Source organism: Anser anser (assembly GCF_964211835.1).
Source record: "Anser anser genome assembly, chromosome: 7".
Lineage (NCBI taxonomy): Eukaryota > Metazoa > Chordata > Aves > Anseriformes > Anatidae > Anser > Anser anser.
Genome location: NC_139727.1, coordinates 6,373,263 through 6,395,495, shown reverse-complemented (window position 1 = coordinate 6,395,495; position 22,233 = coordinate 6,373,263). Strand labels below are relative to the sequence as shown.

Genomic DNA, 22,233 nt, shown 5'->3' with positions numbered 1-22,233 from the left:
AACATATGAAGCTATAGTAGAGAGGTAGATTAAGTTGTCTCTATAGTGTTTTGGCTACAAAAAATAAGAGTGTCCTCATTGCGCTGATGCATCACTGACATACTTCTGGAGAGATGTTTCTGAAATGTGCTAGGAGCAATATCCATGGAAAGAGAAGTGAGTTCATGTCTTATTCAACTCAGACTGAGGATTTGGACAACAGTCCTTTGCCTTACTCCATTCTGAGTAATTTATTGAGTGGCAGAGAGGAGCAGATCTTACCCCAAGAGTGTGATTATCCTCTGTAGAAACAGTGCAACACAAAGGAAAGCTTTTTATACGTGGCATGCAGTATGGTAGATTTTAATTTTAAAATCCCCCTGAGAACATTCTTCTGTACTTTCAATATAGAGTAGACTGAAGAAAATTTCCTGAGATTTGTTGAACTCCAGAGATCTGAGATATAAATGCACAAAGCATATAAGAATGACTTGCCAAAACCAAAACAGATATATTAAATAACCGAATTACCAACAATTAACAGTAGAGTTAAGTACCTGATTAATAATAATAATATTTTCTTCCTATCAATCTGCAGAGGTAAGTGGCATCTGTGGTTATAGGAACTGCCTATTGCCTTTGTTTATAGTCAAAATCTAGGGAACATCAAGAGCTGTATATGAAACATGAATGGGCATTCTTAAAGCATGTCTGACTTTTTTTTTCTGTCCTCATGTAGTTATAATTTTATATGCTGAAGGTTGAAAACATTTAGGCTCCGGTGTTTTAGAAGTACTTTTTCAAAGCATACTTTTTCATTCAGTGATCAAGTAAAAAAAAAATTTAAAAAAAACCTCTGTGTTTTTCCTGAACTAGAAGCTTCTGCTTCTCTTCTCCTCACCCTCAAAATGTGGGACTAACAGTTTTACCTTATATAAGATCTGTAGGGGCCTATCGTAATAAAATTAAATGAATAAAATAAAATGGAAATAACATGCAAGAAATTAAAAAAGAAAGAAGGGAAAATATTAAATGATAGTAGGGTGCAATAAGATCAGCGTGAAATGGGTTACCATAGAATTGAAAGTTTTGTAGTTTAAAATCAAGGTTGTTCTCTTCACTGGTGACATTTTCAGCTAGGCTAAATACAAGATATAATTTTAACTAACCATAGTAATTTTCATAGTTTTACTGACTGAGATTTATGGTAACCTTGATTAGTAGAATCTTGACCATATTCACCTCAAATTCAGCTCTTTTTGCTGAACACAGCAAAACATTTTATTATTCTCCATTGTTGTTAGCCGACTGACATGAAAAACATCTGTTTTGTAAGTGTATATGGGACAGATTTTTTCATCTGCACATTAATGGTTAAATTTTGACAAATTATTAATGAGTAGATAAGTAAAAGATGAGTATCACTAAATCAAAAAAAAATGAATGGATTACAATCATTCAAGTTATTTTTAAAATAAAATAGATGCACATTTTGAATAAGCAAATTTATTTAAGGATACAGTATATGAGGTTAATAGCTACTACAAAGTATCAGAAAGCCCTAAATTAGTCAAGAGTACGGTAACTCCTAATACTTCAGGAGTATCAGGATACTTCTTTGTCATTGTAAATGTTTTAGAATCAGTACCTTGCTGATATGGATTATGGGAGAAACTGAGTGTGTTTTCTTGTGGAGCCCTTACTTAAAATGCAGGGTGGCTGCATGACTCAAGGAATTAGAAATTAAATATTGAACGCTGGAGGTTATTAATCATTGTTTCATTTCTAGCAGACCAGCAGATACTGCCTTTCACAAAATACCAGGCAGGTGACCATCTATCTCTTTGAAGTTACAGGGAAAAAGTCATAGGTCAGGTGCAGACAAAATGCAAAGATCATCTTCTCTCCATTATATTTTAATAATCTTTTATAACATCCCATATATCATTAATCAACATTTCATAGTATCCTAACAGAACATATCTTCAACATTCCAGTCACTACATGAAGGTAAATTTAACACTAACCAATACCTATGAATCTTGATCACTACTATGTAAATAAGTTTTTTTTTCAGTCCTTTCTTGAATTCTTAACTAATGATGAGCTGTTAGCTGAATTTCAGACCTGCCTGCAGCTCCTTCCTCCAAATCAAGCCTAGTGGCTTAAAGAAAAGAAAGCCAGAAAAGAAAGTAGAAAGGAGAAATGGAGTAGAAAACTACCTTACTCTGGTTTTCCTTATGCTATCTTTATGCTTATCTTTTTTCTCCTTGTATATTTTTTCCAACCCCAGGTGGTGTCAATCTAAGAAAAAGCCACAAAATAGAGCTTGTCACAAACATGTTCTAACTGTCGTTACTCTGTTTTTTATCCAGTCAGCACTTTATCTGTTTTTCATATATAAAGAACTTCTGATCAGCAACGTTTGCAAGCTTCACATAAATAAAAGGGTTATAAAAAATGTGATATGACTTCTCTGTGTGTGGTGGAGAATAACACAATGCAAATCCCTTTTAGCATCCCACATGGTCTCCGAATGGTGAAACAATTTCTATGGAAGAAATTTCTTTTGATTGTTTGCAGCCCACTTGTCAGGGAGTGTACGATTTAGATCATCTTCATATTGTAATTTATTCTTGCAGTTGTTTGTTTACTTTTCCAGAACCGAAGTAACTCATTACCTGGCAGCCTGTCAGCAGGAGAAGAAATTTTAAAAAAAATAATTTCTTTGTAACTGATATTTTACTGGGTTATTAAAAAGTTTGTAATTCTTCTGTTCTTTAGAACGTTCCTTTGAAAGTTTGCCTTTTGAATAGTTTAGCATTAGGAAATGATTGGTGAATCCCAAATTAGTACCAAGTCTGTAGGATAAAAGATACATAAAATACGGTACAAGTCCTGGTAAAATACCTGTTGCAGTGTTTTATTTTTTTTTAATACTGGAAAATTCTGCAACAGAGATTTATGTCACATTAAATTCCAATGAAAAATATAATCTAAAATAATACATAAAATTATAAGTGTAATAATATTTAATAATACAATATACCAATCTAATAAACTTTGTGTAATGACATAATATATAATAATATCTTAATTTTATTTCCCTCACCTGAATGACCATGTCAAACACAATTCAGTTTCCTTTTACTTTGTGCTGTTCGGACAATGATCCTAAGCATTTCACAATCAGTAGAGATTGGTTCAAGTGGTTTAAATGAGCTGTGGATCAGGGAAGAGATGCTTTTAAGTTGTAAAATTTTAAAAAGCTCATCATAATTATAGCATTTCAGTACAAGCTGTGTGTGGACATGGTATGAAAATGGATCTTCAAGTTAGACAGCACAGTTGTAGGTCTTATTTATGCTGCTAGGACTCTACACTCCTGACATGTGCTTTTGCATCCCCAGAGGCTCAAATGTAATTCCTTTTCTGAATCCTTTCAATGGGACTGTTGCTTTATTTCCTGGTAATATCATCCTGATTTTAGTCAGTGAGCTTAACATGAATGACTACTGTATCTCTCACACTTGTGGTACTGGATAGCCACAAAATGCTAGGACAATGAATTGGTCCTACTGTCTTATATGGCTTTTAAAGGTGATTTTTTTTTTTCCTAACACACTTTAGGCATTTTTTCACAGATTATACTGATATATGGGAAAACAAGGTTTGTATGGTCTAAGCATATAGTGGCTGGGTTGAAGAAGGCAAAGAAAATACCCGCTTTATTAGCTTGAAAGATAGGCACAATGCTGTGTGCTGGTGTGGTTCAATACTGGTTAAAAGAAGAGGTAGTAACATTGCCAATGGGGTGGTAAGGTAAGAACTAACCTTTGAGTTGGAGGCTATACCTGCACAACTAAATGTCAGGAAAGCTGAGACTTCAGTTTGGATAAAGTAGTTAAGAGGGAAATAGAAGGATATATGGGACATTAGCCTAGAGTAACAGTTCAGTTGGAATTGCTTGTGATGTCAGGTAATGAATGGTGGAGAATAGAAAGAGGCAAATTCAAGTGCAGACTTACAGAACTCACAGGCAATGCGGGGAGTCAGGATGAAGGCAGCTTTCCTGATAAGAAAGATAAAGAAAGCGGTAAGAAAAGGAACGTCACTGTGTTTCTGTATATTTCTGATTTTATGGGTTTTTTGAGTTTCATGATTTGGGACAAAAGTAAGAATATGGTACATGGCAGTATAATTCAAATGTGTGTCGTGATTTAACCTGGCAGGCATCTGAGCACCTCACAGCCATTTGCTTACTCCCTTCCCCTTGCACCAGGATGGAGGAGAATCGGAGTGTTGGGGGTTGGGTATTAAAATTCATGGGTTGAGATAAGGACAGTTCAATAAACAAAAGAGAGGAAAAACAAGAAAATAAAAAGAAAAGAACGCACAAAATAAATGATGCACACCCAATTGCTCACCACCAGCTGACTGATGCTGCAATGGCAGACCCCTGGCCAACTCTTCCATTTTTATTGCTGAGCATAGTGTCACATCCGTTTTACAAGCTTGGGTCATCTGTCCTGGTTTTGTTCCCTCCCAGCTCCTTACGCATCCCCATCCTCCTTGCTGGCAGGAAAGTCCTTGGCTTAGTGTAAGTACTTCTCTGTAACAGCTATAACATTGGGATGTTATCAATATTATTACCATCCTAAATCCAAAATGAAGTACCATACCAGTTACTAGGAAGAAAATTGACTCTATCCTAGCCAAAACCAGGACAGTATACAAAGGAACAAGAAACATCTGGTTTTGGACTTCTAAGGAATGAAGAGATCTCAGTTACCATTTAAAGTTTTTGTTTTTAAAATGCAGATTACATTTACAACTTGTGCTCATATATTTTTTTCCTAAATTATACAAGATTTTAAAAGCAAAAATAATATTTTTCCAGTTCCTAAACATTTAATTTAAAATTAAAAAATATTAGCTTCTTACTTTATAAATTGTTACACAGTTACCATTTTCCTTTGCTTTTACCTTGGTTTAGAAGCATAATTTAGATTAAAATAATAAGAAATAAAACTTATTAAGCAACGGTATAAATAAGCTAGTTAAATGAAAAATAAGATTAATACCTGGAAAAAAAATCTTGAATAACATTTATGTAGGTATGAGTTCGTTTTTCAATTTAAGAGCCAGAAAGCCAGTTACTGGATGCTGCATATGTTATGTTGTCGGTCACAGTTCTGAACTGTCTGGCGATCAGAGTATGTGCTTTAATTTTTTCCACCCTAAATTTTTATCCTTTTTTGAATTTAGGTGGAGATACTTCAGTTAAGCCCTGTATGTAATGCAAGAACCTCTTGCTTTAATGTTGTTTTAAAACAGCTGTAGTCTGACAGAGCAGACAAAGATAAATTGTTGCTTAAAGATTCTTTTCTTGATTTGATTTATTGCTTAATGCCTGAAAAATCCATTTGGATGCTGTTACCCTACTCACTTACATCACGTCTTAATTTCTTTGCTTGAATACTGACAGAGATGTACATTTATATTGATATTTGTAATATATATTCATAACAAAACCCAGACTTCTCCTAATATACTGTAATGGTTTTACCATAAAGAATATGCAAACCTATGGTTACTGCCATAAGGCCTTCCATACCATAAAAATCGTTGGCTGGATATTATCCAAGGAATTTGACATGGTGGGCAGTAATGTAGCTGCACAAAGTTTTGAAGCAGTAACAAGTTGTTTATCTTATTGAAATGAATTCTTTGATAAAGATTCTGACGTGCTGAGAGTTCCCTACGTAGTGGAAAAAAAAAGGCTCAGTTTTAGCTGTTTGCAGTTACACTGGCTCTGGGACTTCAGATAAGCAAGATAGGCAGTGTAGCTTAAAGCGCTTGAGCCTTACCTGCACCAGTTTGGAAGGATGGATGTTCCTGAAGCATCTTTTTGCCACCTCATTTGGTCTCGCTACAGTTCTGTTTCCTGCAGGATTGGTTTGGTATTGTTGCCTGTTTGCGCAGTGTGGGCAGAGCTTGGGAAAAGCTGCAGATGTTGGACAAAGACAATTTGTGAAATAATAGAGAGAGTTATCGAAGTCCTCAGATCAGTTGGTATTTAGTATTTCAACCTTTGAGGTAGCTTTGCAAGTTTCTACCAAGAGTTAAAATAAACGAATGAATACTTTCTCACTGTATCAATTTATATTTTTTTTGGCCTCTATATCTAAAATCAGTATCATTTCACTTTCTGCTCTGTAAGATGAAGACCATAATGGGGCTACCTAAGCAGTGGAACTAAATGTTTCCTCATGTTCATTGCAAAGAACGATCTACAGCTTTTAGACACAAAGTAAACATAAATATTTTCATGATCTCTAAGATCACATACCTTATTTCAGAAAAAGAGAATCTCTGATATCTCAGCTTCTCTCGTTACTTCCATTTCTGACTACTCTTCTACATATATACAGTCTTATATTACACACTGAAACCATTTGAGTATATCTGCTTCTCATATTACCTTGTTAATGAACAATTATTTAGAATTTTAAATGATGCTTTTTGAGTGTTGACAAACTTCCAAAAAACATGAAAACAAACATTGAGACTCAGTAACAATATAATGCAGCTATTTCACTAGAGAATTTTCAAAAACAGAAAATTGAGTAGCTTTTTCTCCTTAAGCTCTCCACCACCTTATTTCATGTCATACTGAATGTGCCTGCCAAGAATTGAGTGTTTTATTTTACATAGGATTTACTGTCTTTATAAACTCTTTTTTTTTCTTGGTTTAAAAAATAAAATAAAATAAATGCCATAACATTTGAGTGGTCAGTTAACTTATTTGTTAAAAAAATGATACATGTTTAAGAAGTTTTTAATTAATTTTAAAGATTTATTTTTTTTTTTAATTTACTCAGAACTCTAAGTCTGTGTTTCTCTCTCTCTCTCTCTCTCTCTCTCTCTCTCTTTTTTTTTTTTTAGATTGAGGAGGATACGTGGCAGAAATACTATCTGGAAGGAGTTGCAAATGAAATGTATACAGAATATCTGTCTAGTGCCTTTGTGGGTTTGTCTTTCCCTGCAGTTTGTGAGTAAGTAGAAATACATATTAATAGACATAATTGTTTGCCTGCTCTCAAGTGAAACCAAAGGTTTCTGTAGGAGACCTTCTCACTCTGCTACAGTCCTAATGTTGTTCCTACATCAGATGGGAGCCAATAAAATAAACATTAAAGCAATCACAGCATGGAAGTATTCCAAACATTATAATGCCCATTTTCAAAAGAGATTTGGAATTCAGTGATTGTAAATGAAAGCGTAAATGTTTTCAGTGTTGAACAAATTAACCAGCAATTGATTTAAGCTGAGTTATTTACTTGTCCTATTGTTTCTTCTAATGATTTCCATTCTTTGAATAGTGTTTGTCAGCATCACTGTCTTGGCTTATGTCCCATTCCAAGGAAACTGTTCATTAATTGAAGCAGATGTAGTGGAGTCATGCAAGCAGCGTGGCATCCAGAGCTTTACGGAACTGGTTGCAAACTGTATTTACCAAGAGAAATGTATGTCTGAAAAAAATATTCTGTAAGGCAAAGGGAGTATTTTAAGCATATAGTGTATAACCATAGCATAAGACATGCTACAACTTTAATTCTAGAGACTGAAAATCTTTAAATTTGTACTAGAATCATTCTGTAGATGACAGATTTGTATGTGTAGGGTTGCAGTGATACCTACTATGGCCACCAAAATACAACAGTTTAGCACAGTTGTATTTTCTCTTCCATTTTAAGAAAAGGCAAAATTGTAAAGATTTTATTTGCTCTTCATTTGTACAGTGTATTGTTGCATGTTTTACAACCATGGCATATATTCCCATGTAAGTCATGATATTTTTTGTATGTTTTTATAATAGGCCATGTTTGGGGAGCTAATCAGAGAAGTCATAGACTACACTTTCATGTCAAAGAACTAAGTTAGGCAAGTAGGCAACGCTCACTATTTGTCTGCATTCTCTCACAGCTCCAGAACAGATTATTTCTCTTCTGGGTGTACTCATAGAAGTAGCAGTTTCTACTCTGAGAGTGACTCCAAATTAAGCCACTGACTATCACAGAGCAAGACATCGTGGACTGTCTGTCACTGTTAAGTTCTTGCTTCTATCTTTGAGTCATTCTCTTTAACTTATCTCAGAGGGTGAGGTACCTCTTCTGTATTTTTGGACTGTTAAAATTTAATCCACACATAATGTTCCCACTTCAATTTTCTGCCTCTCTGAAGCAGTGATGCTGGATCAGTCCATAGCTGTTAAATGTTTTCCCAAACTCGGGATTTTATTCAGCATTGCAAACATGTCAAATTTTAGACACCACAAACCTGAGCTCAGTTCAAGTAATGGCCAAGCCAGCCTCTACGACTCTTAATAAACGTGATTCTAAATAAAGCATCCCATTTTCTAACTGTGATTAAAATCAGACTTCATCTGACTCTGCCAGAGAAATCTCTTTTTTTTGACACTTTTCTCCAATCTCTGTCATAAACTCTCCTCTGCACCCCCTCCCCTTCTCCCTCCCTCCCCTCAAATAAAAAAGGCTGGCCACCCCCTTCACCCCCACCCAACCAAGGAATACATGCTAAATAGTCTTCGTAGACACACCTGTGAGACAGCAAGAGCCAGCACATGAAAGCAGAGGTTGTAAGGTCCTACTGTGCTCTCTTAATGCCACGTCAGTTGTCTTTTCAGAAGTATGAAAAGTTTGCTTCAGTTAATAAATATATATTACAGTATCAGCCTGTATTTTCCCATATACTGGTCAAAAATAGATTCCAGTTATGCTTTTCTTCTGTGACAGGAATTGCCAAATGTTGACTTATTAATAGTGAATGTATGTTTATACATACTTTCTAAGGGGTGTGCACTGCAATCAGCATGTGACTAACTTCTGGCAAAGATTTGAAAAAATTTCCTAACGTATCTACAGCTATACTCAAATGCAATTTTATGTTTTGTGTCATGACCTTTGTAATTACTGCTTAAGTAGACTGAGTAATATAGTGCTGCTCCTTATGCTAAGCCGTGTGACAACTCAAGAGAGTTGTTAGTTTATATTTTTAAGAAAAAAATGTGTTTATTATTTTCAAAAAAGAAAGTCCTTAATACATGATCTTTGTATATCTTAGTGAAGAATGGGTAAACATCTTAGCAAGTGTAAATTTTCATTCATCCCTATAAACATGATTTTGGTTATGAAAAAGAACTGACTCTTGTCGTCGTCTTTCTGCAGACTGGTGTTTGCGAAACTAAAGCTCTTAATGATAGCCATAGAATACAAGTCGGAAAAACGAGAAAGCAGGTATGTCCTTGACTACAAATTCAGAAGTTCTGGAATGCACTGTCAATAATTTTGCCTACTTATTTTTCAGAATTCACATAGGTATCCCTATACTTCTGAAACTTCTCAGAGTATAATTAGCATGCCATCACATTACACCATTTCACATAGCACTGAAAGGTTTGTATTTCTGCCCTGTTTTTCCTCTGCCAAATCAAAGTCCGAACATTTAGTAGAAGGTGGGAGGGACAGTGTTGTGTCCCACCTCCAGAAGTGCAATTTTTATTTTTTTTAAAATGTACTTTATTAAGTTTTTTTGTTCATACTCTATCAACTATAATCAGAAGTCCAATGTTTTACTGAAAATGGAAAAGTGGAAAGCAGATGTGAAATCACAGTTCGTTATGGCTATTTGTATTTATCAAAATAATAATTTCATGTAAATAAGTTCGGAAGTACCACTCTACATAGGATACAGGACAAATGGAAATATAGAATAAATATTTATATGGTATCTATTCTGACAAAGACTGTATATATGAATACCATCAGGTAATTGGAAGATTAATTTAGCTGTGAAATTTCCAGCTGACTGACACCTTTCTTCATCCAAAACGAAGAAATTTCACGATTATAATTAGTACAAATTCACCGACAGGAGGCGTTTCTACCTTTTGTACAACAAATCTTAAGAATCTGAGTGTATACTGGAGTCAAGTTTCTGTCAACTTGTCCATCAGTGCATTTACACAACATTCATTATTGTATAACAAAAATGTTATAAATGTGGTCTGCAACATGTGGAGGGGCATGTAATAGAAATCTGATTATTCTGACTCTGAGCTGAATTTTATTTTCTCTGTCAAAAGTTACATTCATAAGTGTTGCAGTAAATCTGGAATGATATATATTACATCAGCTTACAGGTAATTGGCCACCAATTACCTAAACCTTTGAGGGCAATTTTTTCTTCTTGAAGGAGAACCAATTCTGTTATCTGAGTTCATACCACAATTTCTGAGGTTTTGATTTAATGCTTATTATTATGTCTTTTTTTTCAGTATTAATATCTATAAAACCTGTGATAGTATCTGTAAAACATTTGACACAGAAATCTAATATTGCAACTGTTAATGACAGTATTTCCATGGCCTGTACATGGCTTTGCTTTATTCTTTTATATGTGGTAAGTGGTATGTGAAGTGGTGTATGTGATACTGGATATTACTTTTGTCCACACTATGCTGATTAAGAAATCCTTTTTTGAAATATCATATTTTTTTACTGTTTCCAGCTCCCATAGGCTCATCTTAAAATAAGTACTTTTCCACTCATTGATCTCATTCTGCGTTACCTAATGTAAAGCAAATGAGTAATTATTCTTTTATCTCTGGGCAGTTTAATCTAAATTTTCTAGCAAAAACATAAACAACTGCAATATTAACAGCAATGACATTGTTTACCATATTTTGCATTTAAAATATTTATAAAGTATTTGGTTTCCTTTGGGTTTCTCTGAGAACTATTAACAAACTTTAGGTTGTCGTTACTTCACTTGTCATTTAGTTTCTTAAGTGCTAATATTATAGTCTTTTCCAGTAATAACAGATATTTCATGGCTTCCATATCATTCTTTGAACTAACTTCAGTGGGAGTTGGATTGAGTTCTTAATCACAAGGTGATGCAGAGGATCCCACAAAAAGTAACACAATGTGATATAATCATATATTCCTTCTTACTTAAAGCCACACAGGTAACAGCTCATAATGAATTAGTTTAGTGGAAAAAAGAGCCTGAGAATTACAGGAAGCAGTAGTAATGAAGGGATGTTAACAGCTAGATTTTGCAAACACATATAACAAGAGGAGAGTGTGTAGGCTGTGATACTCGCATCATTTTATTAACCCTGATCCACAGTAGTAACTTTTAACTTCATAAAACAGTGATAATTTTATGGTCACTGTTTGGTAAATCACACTGCTACCTGCAGCATATCTTTACATTTCTACTTGTCCCTGTGTTCTTCAACACAAATATGTTAAGTACGTATTTCTGGTTTTCTGAGCTGGAGTCTGTTAGTCTAATCAGAAAGGTAATGGAACAAAACTTCTATTTCTTGCTTTTTAGGTATACTTGCATTTTCTTGTGTCTTCTTAAATGACAAGATGAGGAATTAAGATAAAAAGTAGAATAATATGGTTTACAAGTGCAAGCTGTCTTTGAACATGATAAACTTATCATTCACCAATTATTTTATTGATGTTAACTTTGGAGATATTTTATCCTACTTCACGTCTTCAATTCTTCATTGATAATTCATAAATGTGATAGGGAAACTGAATATGACAACCTTCATTCTATCAGGAGAATGACTGATAAATACATGCTGATGTATTTTATGTTTTCAGTTTAGGTTCATATTTTGTAAAAATATTGAGAAGTTTACATAGTTTATGATTTATAGCAACAATTATATGTATAAATACAAATTTAGAATGCTATCTAGTTGTCACCCTCATAGTATGAGGCACGATTTGCTCCTATATTTGAAGTAGGTCTAGGACCAGAGAAAACTTTCATATCATTTTCTGCTTAAGGAATGAAATCTTCCACCACTTGATTTTTGTTACTAGTTTTAATATATATTAAAATATATTATAAATTTAATATAGAAAAATAATTATATATCTGATTAGTTTTATATGTGTTCATCACTTTGTAATCACTGCTAAAGCAACTGCAAAGTGAATTCAGAAGTGCATGCAGCTCTCACAAATGGTAATTCGAGGGCATTCTAGACCTCCTAATCCCCTCTCTAAATGTTCACCTCAAGGTTAAGAAAAAATCCTAGTACCACTTTAAGTCAGTGGCAGATTTTTCACTGACTTTTTCAGTATCTTCAGTAAATGTAGAAAAGTACAAGTACTCATTTACCTACAAACTTATGTGTTTCTTTTTGGTTTGTTTTGTCTATTAGAGTCTCCTAGGTGCTCCTTTCTAAAGCTTTCTGATTTACAACCAGATTCTGTTAGTTCTACCATAGGAAATTTGAGATCAATGTTAACTTAAAATCATCAGAACTCTATTTCAGTCAGTATTATCAGTTAGCAATAGCTGAGTTTCCTGCTCACATTTTTTTCACCTCTTTTCACAACTCTGAACATAAAGCGCATAAAGCTGTACATAAAACTCTGTACCTAAAGCAGTAAACAAAATCTGGTAACAACTTTTGATAGTATTGATTGTTAATTATAAAAAAATCATGATTTTAAATGCTTGTTTAAAAGCAGAATTTTAAAGTGCTTTGAAATAAAATGAATTTTGCAAAGCCTGATGTAGGCAATATATTCTTAGATTTGATATGTATAAAATAATTTTCAAATAATAGGCAAAATATAGTATGTTTTTTATTTATATAACTGTTTCTCATCAGAATATCTTAACGATTAATGAAAATAGCTATGATTAGATATATTAATATTTATATATTTAATAATGTTTGAATTACTGTTCAATTAGCAGAGAAACCTCTCAGTGTACAAAATGTGACTGAACTTAGTGAGTTTCTGACAAGCTACTCAGATCTGCATTTTAGTAGTTCCAGGTCACAATATGAGTCAGCCATTCCTTCATCTCTATCTACCTGGGAATATTATAATCCTTGCTTTTAATGGCAGTAAGCATTTATTAAGTAATTTTTTTGTGTCCCTTGTGCAAGCCAAATACTTTAGATTTACAAGATGTTCTTTCATAGTTCATTTGCAGGGAGCTTTTATTTCTGCTGTAGAAAAAATGCTAAAGGAATATGGAGAATATCAACCTGAAAGTGTCCTAGCAGAGCTTGCTGAATAGATAGGAAAATTTTGAAAGTTCAAAATACAGTAATTCAAACTCCTCATCTGAAATCCCTTTTACAAATATTTTTACTTAATTTTTCCCCATTTTTTTTAATTTTTTTCCACATAAGTAAGCAAGAAGGAAAGATTCTTCCCTCCTGCACCCTTTGTTTACTCTTCTTGTTAAATTTTCTCTTTGTCTATCCATATATTTGTCCTCATTCTCAGCAGAAAAACCTTTGAGCCTTGGAGACTTTTATATAAAGGGTTTTTTTGCTTTTGCTTTGATGTCAGTTGATTTCTTATCAAAGTGTTTGATTTGCAATTTTTTTCTTGTCGTTTGCAGAAGCCGAAAGCGGTATGCCCTCTTCGTTACCTTTCCTTCCAACCTCAACCCTACCTCCACTCCTTCTAACTTCAGGACTAATTCCTTGTCAAGAACACAGGAAGATAACATCTTTGTCTATCTTTCTCTGTATATGCACACATATATATACATATATATATATATTCATTAGTCTGTGTGTGTATATATATATATCTATATGTGTGTGTATTTATATATGAGCCCCCAATCTCAAAAAGGAGACAGGATAGCATTTTGTCTTTCTGTTGGTTCTTGTGACTCATGCACTAACTTCTTTGCAGGAAATACAAAATAAAAAAGTATGTTTTAGGAATTTTTTTTCCCCTTTATGCAGTCATTGGTGTATCAGACTGTTATATTTGAAAAACAGATGTTACTGTTAACATCTCCCCTCGTCTTTTTTTTATTATTATTTGTACTGTATTGTGACAGTGTATTTTTTTGTCTTTACCAGCCCTTGTGCTGCCATATTGTCTCCATATTCACACCTTCATTGATGTTCTTCTTTCCCCAGTCTTCCTTTAAAATACGTCTGACAGTACAGTAGTTAAGTTCATTTGCTCTTGTAGTCTCACCTTCCATTAACAACAACCAAATGCCTGATTCTTTGCATTGCTGACCCTGTTTTGAGCCCAGTTATTCATAATACAGTACTCATTAAAGTTATTGTACTGTTCCAGTGAAAGTGCCATGGGTAGTTTGTACTATATGTCACATTCATTTTAATGACATTTATTAAGCTCATTTATGAAGATGTTACTGAATTTATTTGTTTCTAAGTTCAATTTTTTCCTTTGGAATTGCATGTTTTGCATTTTCTTTTGCTACACCATGCTGAGAGCCCTTCTCTATGCTCCCTACATGATGTCTGCTGCTACTGATTTGTATGAAATCAAGAAGGGATGCTCTTCCATATTGTCCCATCTCCTCTCCTCCCTCTCCTCATCTTTCTTCCCTTTCAGCCATTTTTTTTTCTTATTGTTCATAGCAGTCTGACTGTTGATGGTGCTTTTTGGAGACCCATTCTCATTGTCCAGACATTTTGATGTCCCTCCTCGTCATTCTCCCCAAACTTTACTTTCCATGTCTGTTCTGTTGCGTGTGCTTTATGTTAAATTTATTTTTTATACTTATTCTCCTGTGGTTTCTGAGTAGATGTGTGAAAAGAGAGGTGGCTTCCTGTCAGTTTGGCATTATTGATATGATCCAACTGCAGAGAAGTTACTGCAACACTTAGCATCTCCAAGGATCTGCAGTTGTTGCACCTCTACTTCGCTTCTTGCTTTTAAGTATATATTATCTTGTGGTTAAGGCATGTGAACGCTGGCATGATGGTCAATATGAAAAAGTGTTGTACTAAGTAAAGTTGCTTGCTCCCAGAATAAAATATATTGTGCTGCTTCATTGTATTGATAATCACTTCTGGAACCAGAAAGAATAATTTAGTTGCTTTAAAGTATATTGAATTCACCAACACCATTGAACTAGTTTGGATTATGCCCCAATAAAATGCCTCACATCCTGTAGTCCATAACTTATTTTTTTGCTATTGTAGAGGACTTAACTCCTGGGAGCAACCTTTTCATATGCTTGTAGTAATTAAGCCTTAATATACTGTAGCATGTAATGTGCCCTATGTCTTTTGCCTTGTATTCTTTTTAGTGTCTTACTGGATTTTTCTGTGTAGAGCAATATGGGTCTGAATTAATGTTAATGACAGAGCCCAGAAGAAAAAAACAATACTCACAAGTTACAATCAGTGTGAAGCTGGTATGCATGCAACTCCCATTTTGGGATTTATGTACCCCCCTCACACTCCACTTAGAAACATACCCTTAAAATACATGTTGCCTCAAACTGATTTTGTAATTTTAAGTCTGTAATTGTGTGAATGACATGGCATATTTTAAGAAGCCATTATGTTAATAATGGTGCATTTCATCTGGGCATGGCATGAAACAGTCAAAAATACTAGATGTGTTTAACAATGTGGCAGCTTTAGATAGTAATACCAAATAGTCTTGGTTTAGTTAATGTATTAATAGCATATAATACTATACCTTCCTGATTAATATATGATGTTACTATTTCAGTCACATGGGGAATGGTACAGTACATCTACCAAAAGGTTTAAAACAGAATTGTTACAGCTTTTGTCATTTGTTTAGTCCAAACTTTGCCATTTTTATTTCATTTACATTTAATTCAACAAATTTCTCTCTCTCTCTCTCTTTTTTTTTTTTTTTTTTTTGACAAGGATGACAGTTACAAGGGTAGTTTTAAATCCTGGGGGAAAAAAAAGGGCGTGCAACTGAATCAAACAAGTTTCCTTGATGAAGGAAACTGTTCAATTGGTCACTGATACTGAGATTCACATCATCTTATTTTTCAGTATAGAACAGTCTCCTTTTAGTTATTCAGCCTTCCATGCTTATAGGGGAAGACAGACAGTTCTTGAAAGCAGCTTCCATTCTAAGATAGATGAGATAAATCTTATTCTTAGTGCTGTCTAAAATTCAACACTGAAATTAAGAACAAATGAGAATAGTACAAAACGGAGGCTGATGACAAGGGAAAATCTTAAGGAGAACTCTTCTGGTCTATATATCTGCTGACTGACCTCATCTATATCTTCCATGTCTTAGCTTGCATATAGTGCTTCTAAAATGTTGTTGCCCTTGCCTGATTGTTTTCTGTACTGTACTTGCTGGGCATCTCTGCATGCCTTTTTCAGCTTAGTTTCAAGACCTTTACTGCAGCTCCTCCATGCTAAAATTATGCCTCTTTTTTTTTTTTTCTCAGAAAAGACTGACAGTTATACAAATCTAAGAATCTTCTACCATAGAAATGCTATGCCTAGATTAAGAGTTCAAAGTTATGTTCATTTTCAATTTGCGCAGTAATGGAAGCCTGCTCAGTTTCAAGTTGAAAATTGCAGAGCCATGCCATTTCACAAGTTGCCTGCCAATAAATGCAGATAGTGTAACTATGATTCAGACTCTAAAGCTGATTGGTTATTTTTTTTTCCCATATGCTTCTCATATAATAGAGTGCTAAATATTATAGAAAGCTACAGGACATATTTTTCATATACTACTAAAAACTTAGTATACTGATAAATTATTAAAAATAACATTTTATAAATCCTAATAAAATGGAATTAGATCAGCCATCAAACTTTCTAAGGGTGTTTCAACACAAGGAACATAATTCTCTTCCAACTTGTATGACATCTGAAAGTAAGAGACAAATAAATATCACCCAGCAGCAGAAATTAGTAAAATATAATTAGTTGAAAGGAATTAGTTTTGTGTCAAAGTGTCAGTTCACAAACTGTCATACAGTTCAAACCTCCATCAGGTTCTCCTTCAGATATTCTTCAGTAATTGAAGTTAAGCAAAGCATAAAAGAGCTGCAACTAGTATTATCATAGTATATAATCCAGTAAGTGAGTAAATCAATCAAAATTAACACAGTTACTGTTAGATACCTCTTCTCCACTGACGTTTGGAAAAGTCATCATGTCTTATCTTAAGTTTCCATTGAACTGTCTAAGTAAAAGACGTCCCCAAGCATTCTTTTACTGTTTTTCTAACTATATTTTTTTCCATTTTTTTTAAATTGTACTTCTTAAATATGCACTAATTCCTATTTGTGATTCACGTGCTTTCAGTTCATCTGGGAACCCAGTTTCAACTGTATAGCTTCTATCATTCATGATTCCTGAGAGTACAACTAGATGATTTCCATATTTTTGATGTATGACATTAGCATTACTCTTAGATGCAGTCTTGCATATAGTTACCAGGTCTTCTGGTAGCAAATGGACTAACCTTTGCTATATAACAGCTAAGTGTAAAGCAGAGTTTTCTAAATGTCATTTTACATTCCACAAGGGGCTTACAAACAAATTTTAGTCTTATCATAAGCTAATGGAAATGACTTTTCCTAAGTTCATGCTGATAAAGTAAAGGAAATTACTGTTAATCGCATTAAATCATATTTGATTTACACATGTTCAACTTCCATGGCTGTAATTGCCTTGTGTTCTAAATTTTCATGTATGAAGGAGCAAGCAATTCAAAAGGTTATATATGTAGAGATATATATATATATAGCAATGTCACGTCAAACCTGTCATGAAAAGGTTTGTTTTGAGGAATGTATTTCTGGAACTAGAATTGTTAAGGAAATTATGAGTGAAAGTTTTTTGAGATTGCTATTACTTGATTAGTGTCTGAGGTAGCCTAAACTAGAAATGTTATAAAGGTGTAAAATGTAATTAAGATCTTAGATTTTAACTACTAGCTATTCCTTGCTTGATTTCATGTGCTTTTTTCACAGACATGAAAATCAAATTGTTATATGATGAAAACATACATATTTGGAAAAATCGGGGATGTCATTTTAAATAACATTTTCCAATACATGGCACAGAATGAATATGGGTTATCCGTATATCTTCCCGTTAAACATAATGGATTTCTGTCATTTTCTCCTTTTCCTGTGTTTTCCTATACCTGCAAAGCCATCCAGCCTTGGCAATATATAAACAGGAGACGTTAGCTGAAGCTTTCCCTCTTAAAACACAAATTTCCTTTGTCATGTATTTCTCATCTGGGAGGATATATATATGCACATTCTCATGAACTGCTTTAACAAATACATGCATCTCTAAGTGACTGATGGATGCATTCTTTTTGGTATGCTCTTAAGCCTGTTATCTTTTTTTTTTTTTGGTCCTTTTTTTTCCTTTTACTTAAGTCTTTTAATTCAAAACGTTTCCCTTGCTGTACATATTAAAGTGAGTGCTTATCAAAGCATAGCTTTAGCTAATGACACTCCGGGTCTCATAAGAGAGATTGCTGTTTTAATAAGTAGCATATTTAATAAATCCATATAGACTCAGTAGAAATTGTTCATGAATTTGCTCTGGTTAAATATCAGTGTGTCCCTATAAAACAGAAGCTTTATGAGCCTTTTCTGTAACTCATTGTCAATAGCAGTGATGGAGCAAATTATATTTTATTCCCAACAGACGATTTTGCTGCTGGGGTCATACTACATTAACTGTGATCACATCTATATTTTGTAGCTATAAATACACTGTATTTGTGAAAATAAGTATATGTGAATGAAGTATGACAAAAATAAAGTCTATGCACTGATTTCAGTGAACTGATTTCATGTGTCTCAGAAAACATTGAGATACAAAATCATGCTCTCAGTATGTTTGCAACTTAAATGAAGCCAGTTCCTTCTGATTTGAGATTACATTCACTGCTTCTTAAAAGAGCTGCTTATTATGTTGTCAAGTTTTAAGTTCTGTGAGGAAAAAAAAAAAAAGAAAAAAAGCTGTGTCTATGTAAAGAAATGTGTTCATCTGTTTTCACTGAAAGGCTGTAATACTGCCACGATTAATGTCAAAGAATGAAATAGGGTCCAAAAAAAAAAAAAAAAAGTGTTCTGACAGAGCAGTACTCATTGGTACCCAAGAAAAATAGCCAAACCTAACTGTATTATATATATATATATAATTTTTTTTTTTTGCATATTTTAGAAAGAGCAGCTTAAAAGAAGCAAATGAGACTAGCATCTGTAGAAGATAGCTAAATTATCAGCAAAACAGCAGATTAAGGATAAGGAGGCAGGGAGGAGGAAAGCCTGAAGATGGAAGCACGTACTTTGAAAGGACATGATAGAATGTTTTGGCAGAAACACTTTGGAGAGTTACTGGCAGAATGACTCCCTGATGGTTCTTGAGAAGTGTTTTACCTCGGCTCAGAGACTTAAGATTCGCCATCCCCAATTTTATTTCTATTTTTTTTCTGTGAATGTATTAGTGTATTAGACTGTATGTGTCTTATCTGTCTTAATGATGGCCAGCTAAGCTGTCTCTGGAACAGCCAATAAGCATTCTGTTTACTCAAGTGACAAAAGTTTGTGCACGGAATGTAAATTTTCCAAACCTGTTTGTGACTTGAGTGACTGATTTCCTATGAAGAAATCATTTTTTATTTTAATTTTTTGTTTGATTGATTGTTCTGTTTTCTGTCAGCTTTATTACATTTTAAAACTGCATTAAATAAATGTTTTGGTTTGCAAGCCCAACCAGTAAGCCCAAAACACAGAGAAATGAAATACCAGATGTGAACTTTAGCTATGCAACCTTTAATTCATTGCCATTTATCTGTGTGCATTATACTATAGAATGTATTTAAACCTTCATGTTTCATTTTTTTTTTGCAATACTGCTGAAATATGCTGTGGAGGTGAACCTGTATTCTGTGGTGATACATTCCATTTTCTCTAGTTTTCCTCTCCTTTCAAACTGTTGCAAAGTTTGAAACTGTGAATGAGGAAAATGAAAGATACCTGGGTAAACACTTACTTTGAAAACTAATTTCTTTTTCTGCTTCTGCCATACAAAATCTGTGTGAGAGTGAGCTAACAAATTAAATCAAAATTTTTACAGGTGATCTCTGATCAAGTGTTTGTTATTTTGGGAACCAGAGGCTAGGTTTTTGGAAATGCCAAGCATTTTTACTTGCAGCAAAAGTCCCTGGAAACTGCATAAGGAGATAAGCTACTAACAAAAAAATAGGCTGTAGGCATCCCAAATTAATAGCTAGTTTATCTCATAGTGACTCTATCGAGTCATCAGTGACTCATCTGTAAAATGGAATAGCATTATATTTTCATTTTTGTTGTAAAATAAATTACATATCTTTGAATCTTTTGTACACTGTTCTGATGAACACTGCAGTACGTAAGAAAGATAAACTACACGAATCCACGTCTAGAGTAATGGCAGCAAGATGCTCCTGAATGTAGTCTCAGATTGTAAGAAAAATGTAGCTTGTGAATATTAAATTAAAGATTTTATCATAATTTTATCATAAATAAAGATTTTATCATAATGACTGCATAATGGGGGCTAAATTATGGCTGTATGACCACCCTTTTAATTCTTAAGTGTTTTATTTTGCAGCCTGAGTATTCTTTTTATACAGCCTTTATACAGCCTTTTGTGCATGTGTAATCACACATAACCATGTGAATATATAAAGCTTTTAGGTATACTATTTGTCACAAATATTTATTACTAATATATAGAAATTAAATACTATTTTGAATATGGGATCTTCTGAGATCCATTTTTTCTCCTACCAATAACATCAAAGATTTGTGACCTTTTAATTTAAGTAATGTATGTCTATCCAGATATGTGCTTTATCTATTTTTCTATGTGTATCTTTATACCGGCATTTGAATTGCTAGTAGTCTTTATGCACTTTGGATTGCATGTGTGCCATTACTACACTGTGACTTACAAAGACTGAGTTTTTAAAAAAAAAAAAAAAAAAGTGGGAACTTTTGAAAAGTTTATTTAATTTTATCGAGTTAAAAAAATTAGTCATATTACACAGTAGTAATAGAAGAATATATTTATGTCTATCTCTAGCTCCATATGCATATTTAGCTTCGTGGTTTGCAATTTTCCTTAAGTAATATCTAGTGAAAATACAATAATTCATAAAGAAATATAGGGTACCTCAGTTCTTTATAGCAGTTTATAATTTCCTTCATCATATTTAGCTAAGGCTATTCTGTCAGTGTGGTTGGGTTATTTTTGTTCTTCCTTGGCTGCATAGCAGTGTTTTAATTTTTTTTAATTCATTTTATGTTTTTTCAGCTATCGTGACTGATTGTCTTGTACCATTCCCCTTGAGTGTATGTGTATTTATTATTTTAAGCAATAACATTGTATGTCCAGATAGGGGTCCCACTAACATTCTATTTCACTAGAAATTGGAACAAATTTGCATAAAAGGGTTTAGCTTCATAAATTACTTTTTGTGTTGTTATCGAGTGGTGGTTGCTGGTTCTTTTCACGATATTTTGAATTTTTCACCACTGTATGACAGAGCAAGAGAGCTAAAAAGCTCAGCTTCACACATCCTATTTCTGAGAGGCTTTGTTATTTTGTACAGTATGCATTTCATACAAAAACATATGAATGGAGATGTAAACACTTGGATGATGTGATTTTGGGGAAAAGCATGTGAATGTCTCAAATTTATGTTTTTGTTAAAGCAATGGCACGTGGAAAATGTTATTTGATTGGAAATTTCAAGGAAGAATGGCTTAAAATTTCCTTGCAGCCTTTCCTAACTAGCAGGTCCCCTATAATAGAATAAAATAAAGATATTTTTGAATATTCAGTTAAAAGTAATTTAAATTTATTTTTGTTGTTGTTTTTGTTTCTGTTTCATTGAGCAGCATATTAATCAATCCTGGAAACCATGTCAAGATTCAGGAAGGTACCTTAGGATTCTTCATTGCAAGTGATGCCAAAGAAGTAAAAAGGTAATTCACACATTTTTGTCTTTAAATTCAAAGATATAGGTTTTTTTTTTTTTTTTTTCTTATAAACACCTCAACTACTTTTCATTGTAACATGTTGAAAGATTCTCAGGGAAAATTGAACTGACACACTAATGAAACAACTTTGTCTTGAGATGTGTGCATGCCATTTTTTTACTGTAGTGCTAAGTATCAAGAAGTGAAATAATTTTACAACAAATGTGAAAAAATATAAGATTTTTTTTTTCAGAGTCCTACTGGAAAGTGTAAAATATTTTGATCTGTTTTCTCTATAAATTAATTTGTCTCAGTAGAGTTACTCTCGGAGAGAACTGGGTTGAAAGTTTTGTCCAAGTTTTAGGTTTAGAGTAGTTCTTATTTATA

At 33.5% G+C, this 22,233-nt stretch overlaps 1 protein-coding gene across 17 annotated transcripts in view; it reads left to right on the top strand.

The window, feature by feature from the left end:
• KCNMA1 (potassium calcium-activated channel subfamily M alpha 1) overlaps window positions 1-22,233 on the top strand; it is a 472,598-nt gene that overhangs the window by 347,085 nt on the left and 103,280 nt on the right. For 9 of the 17 annotated variants that reach the window (XM_083843583.1, XM_083843584.1, XM_083843575.1 and 6 more), the window contains 4 exons: window positions 6,928-7,037; window positions 9,231-9,299; window positions 13,462-13,473; window positions 21,766-21,852. In XM_083843583.1, the coding sequence (XP_083699709.1) occupies window positions 6,928-7,037; window positions 9,231-9,299; window positions 13,462-13,473; window positions 21,766-21,852 (278 nt within the window). The remainder of the gene's footprint in view (window positions 1-6,927; window positions 7,038-9,230; window positions 9,300-13,461; window positions 13,474-21,765; window positions 21,853-22,233) is intronic. The other 8 variants (XM_083843582.1, XM_083843577.1, XM_083843580.1 and 5 more) reach the window with 1 other exon arrangement.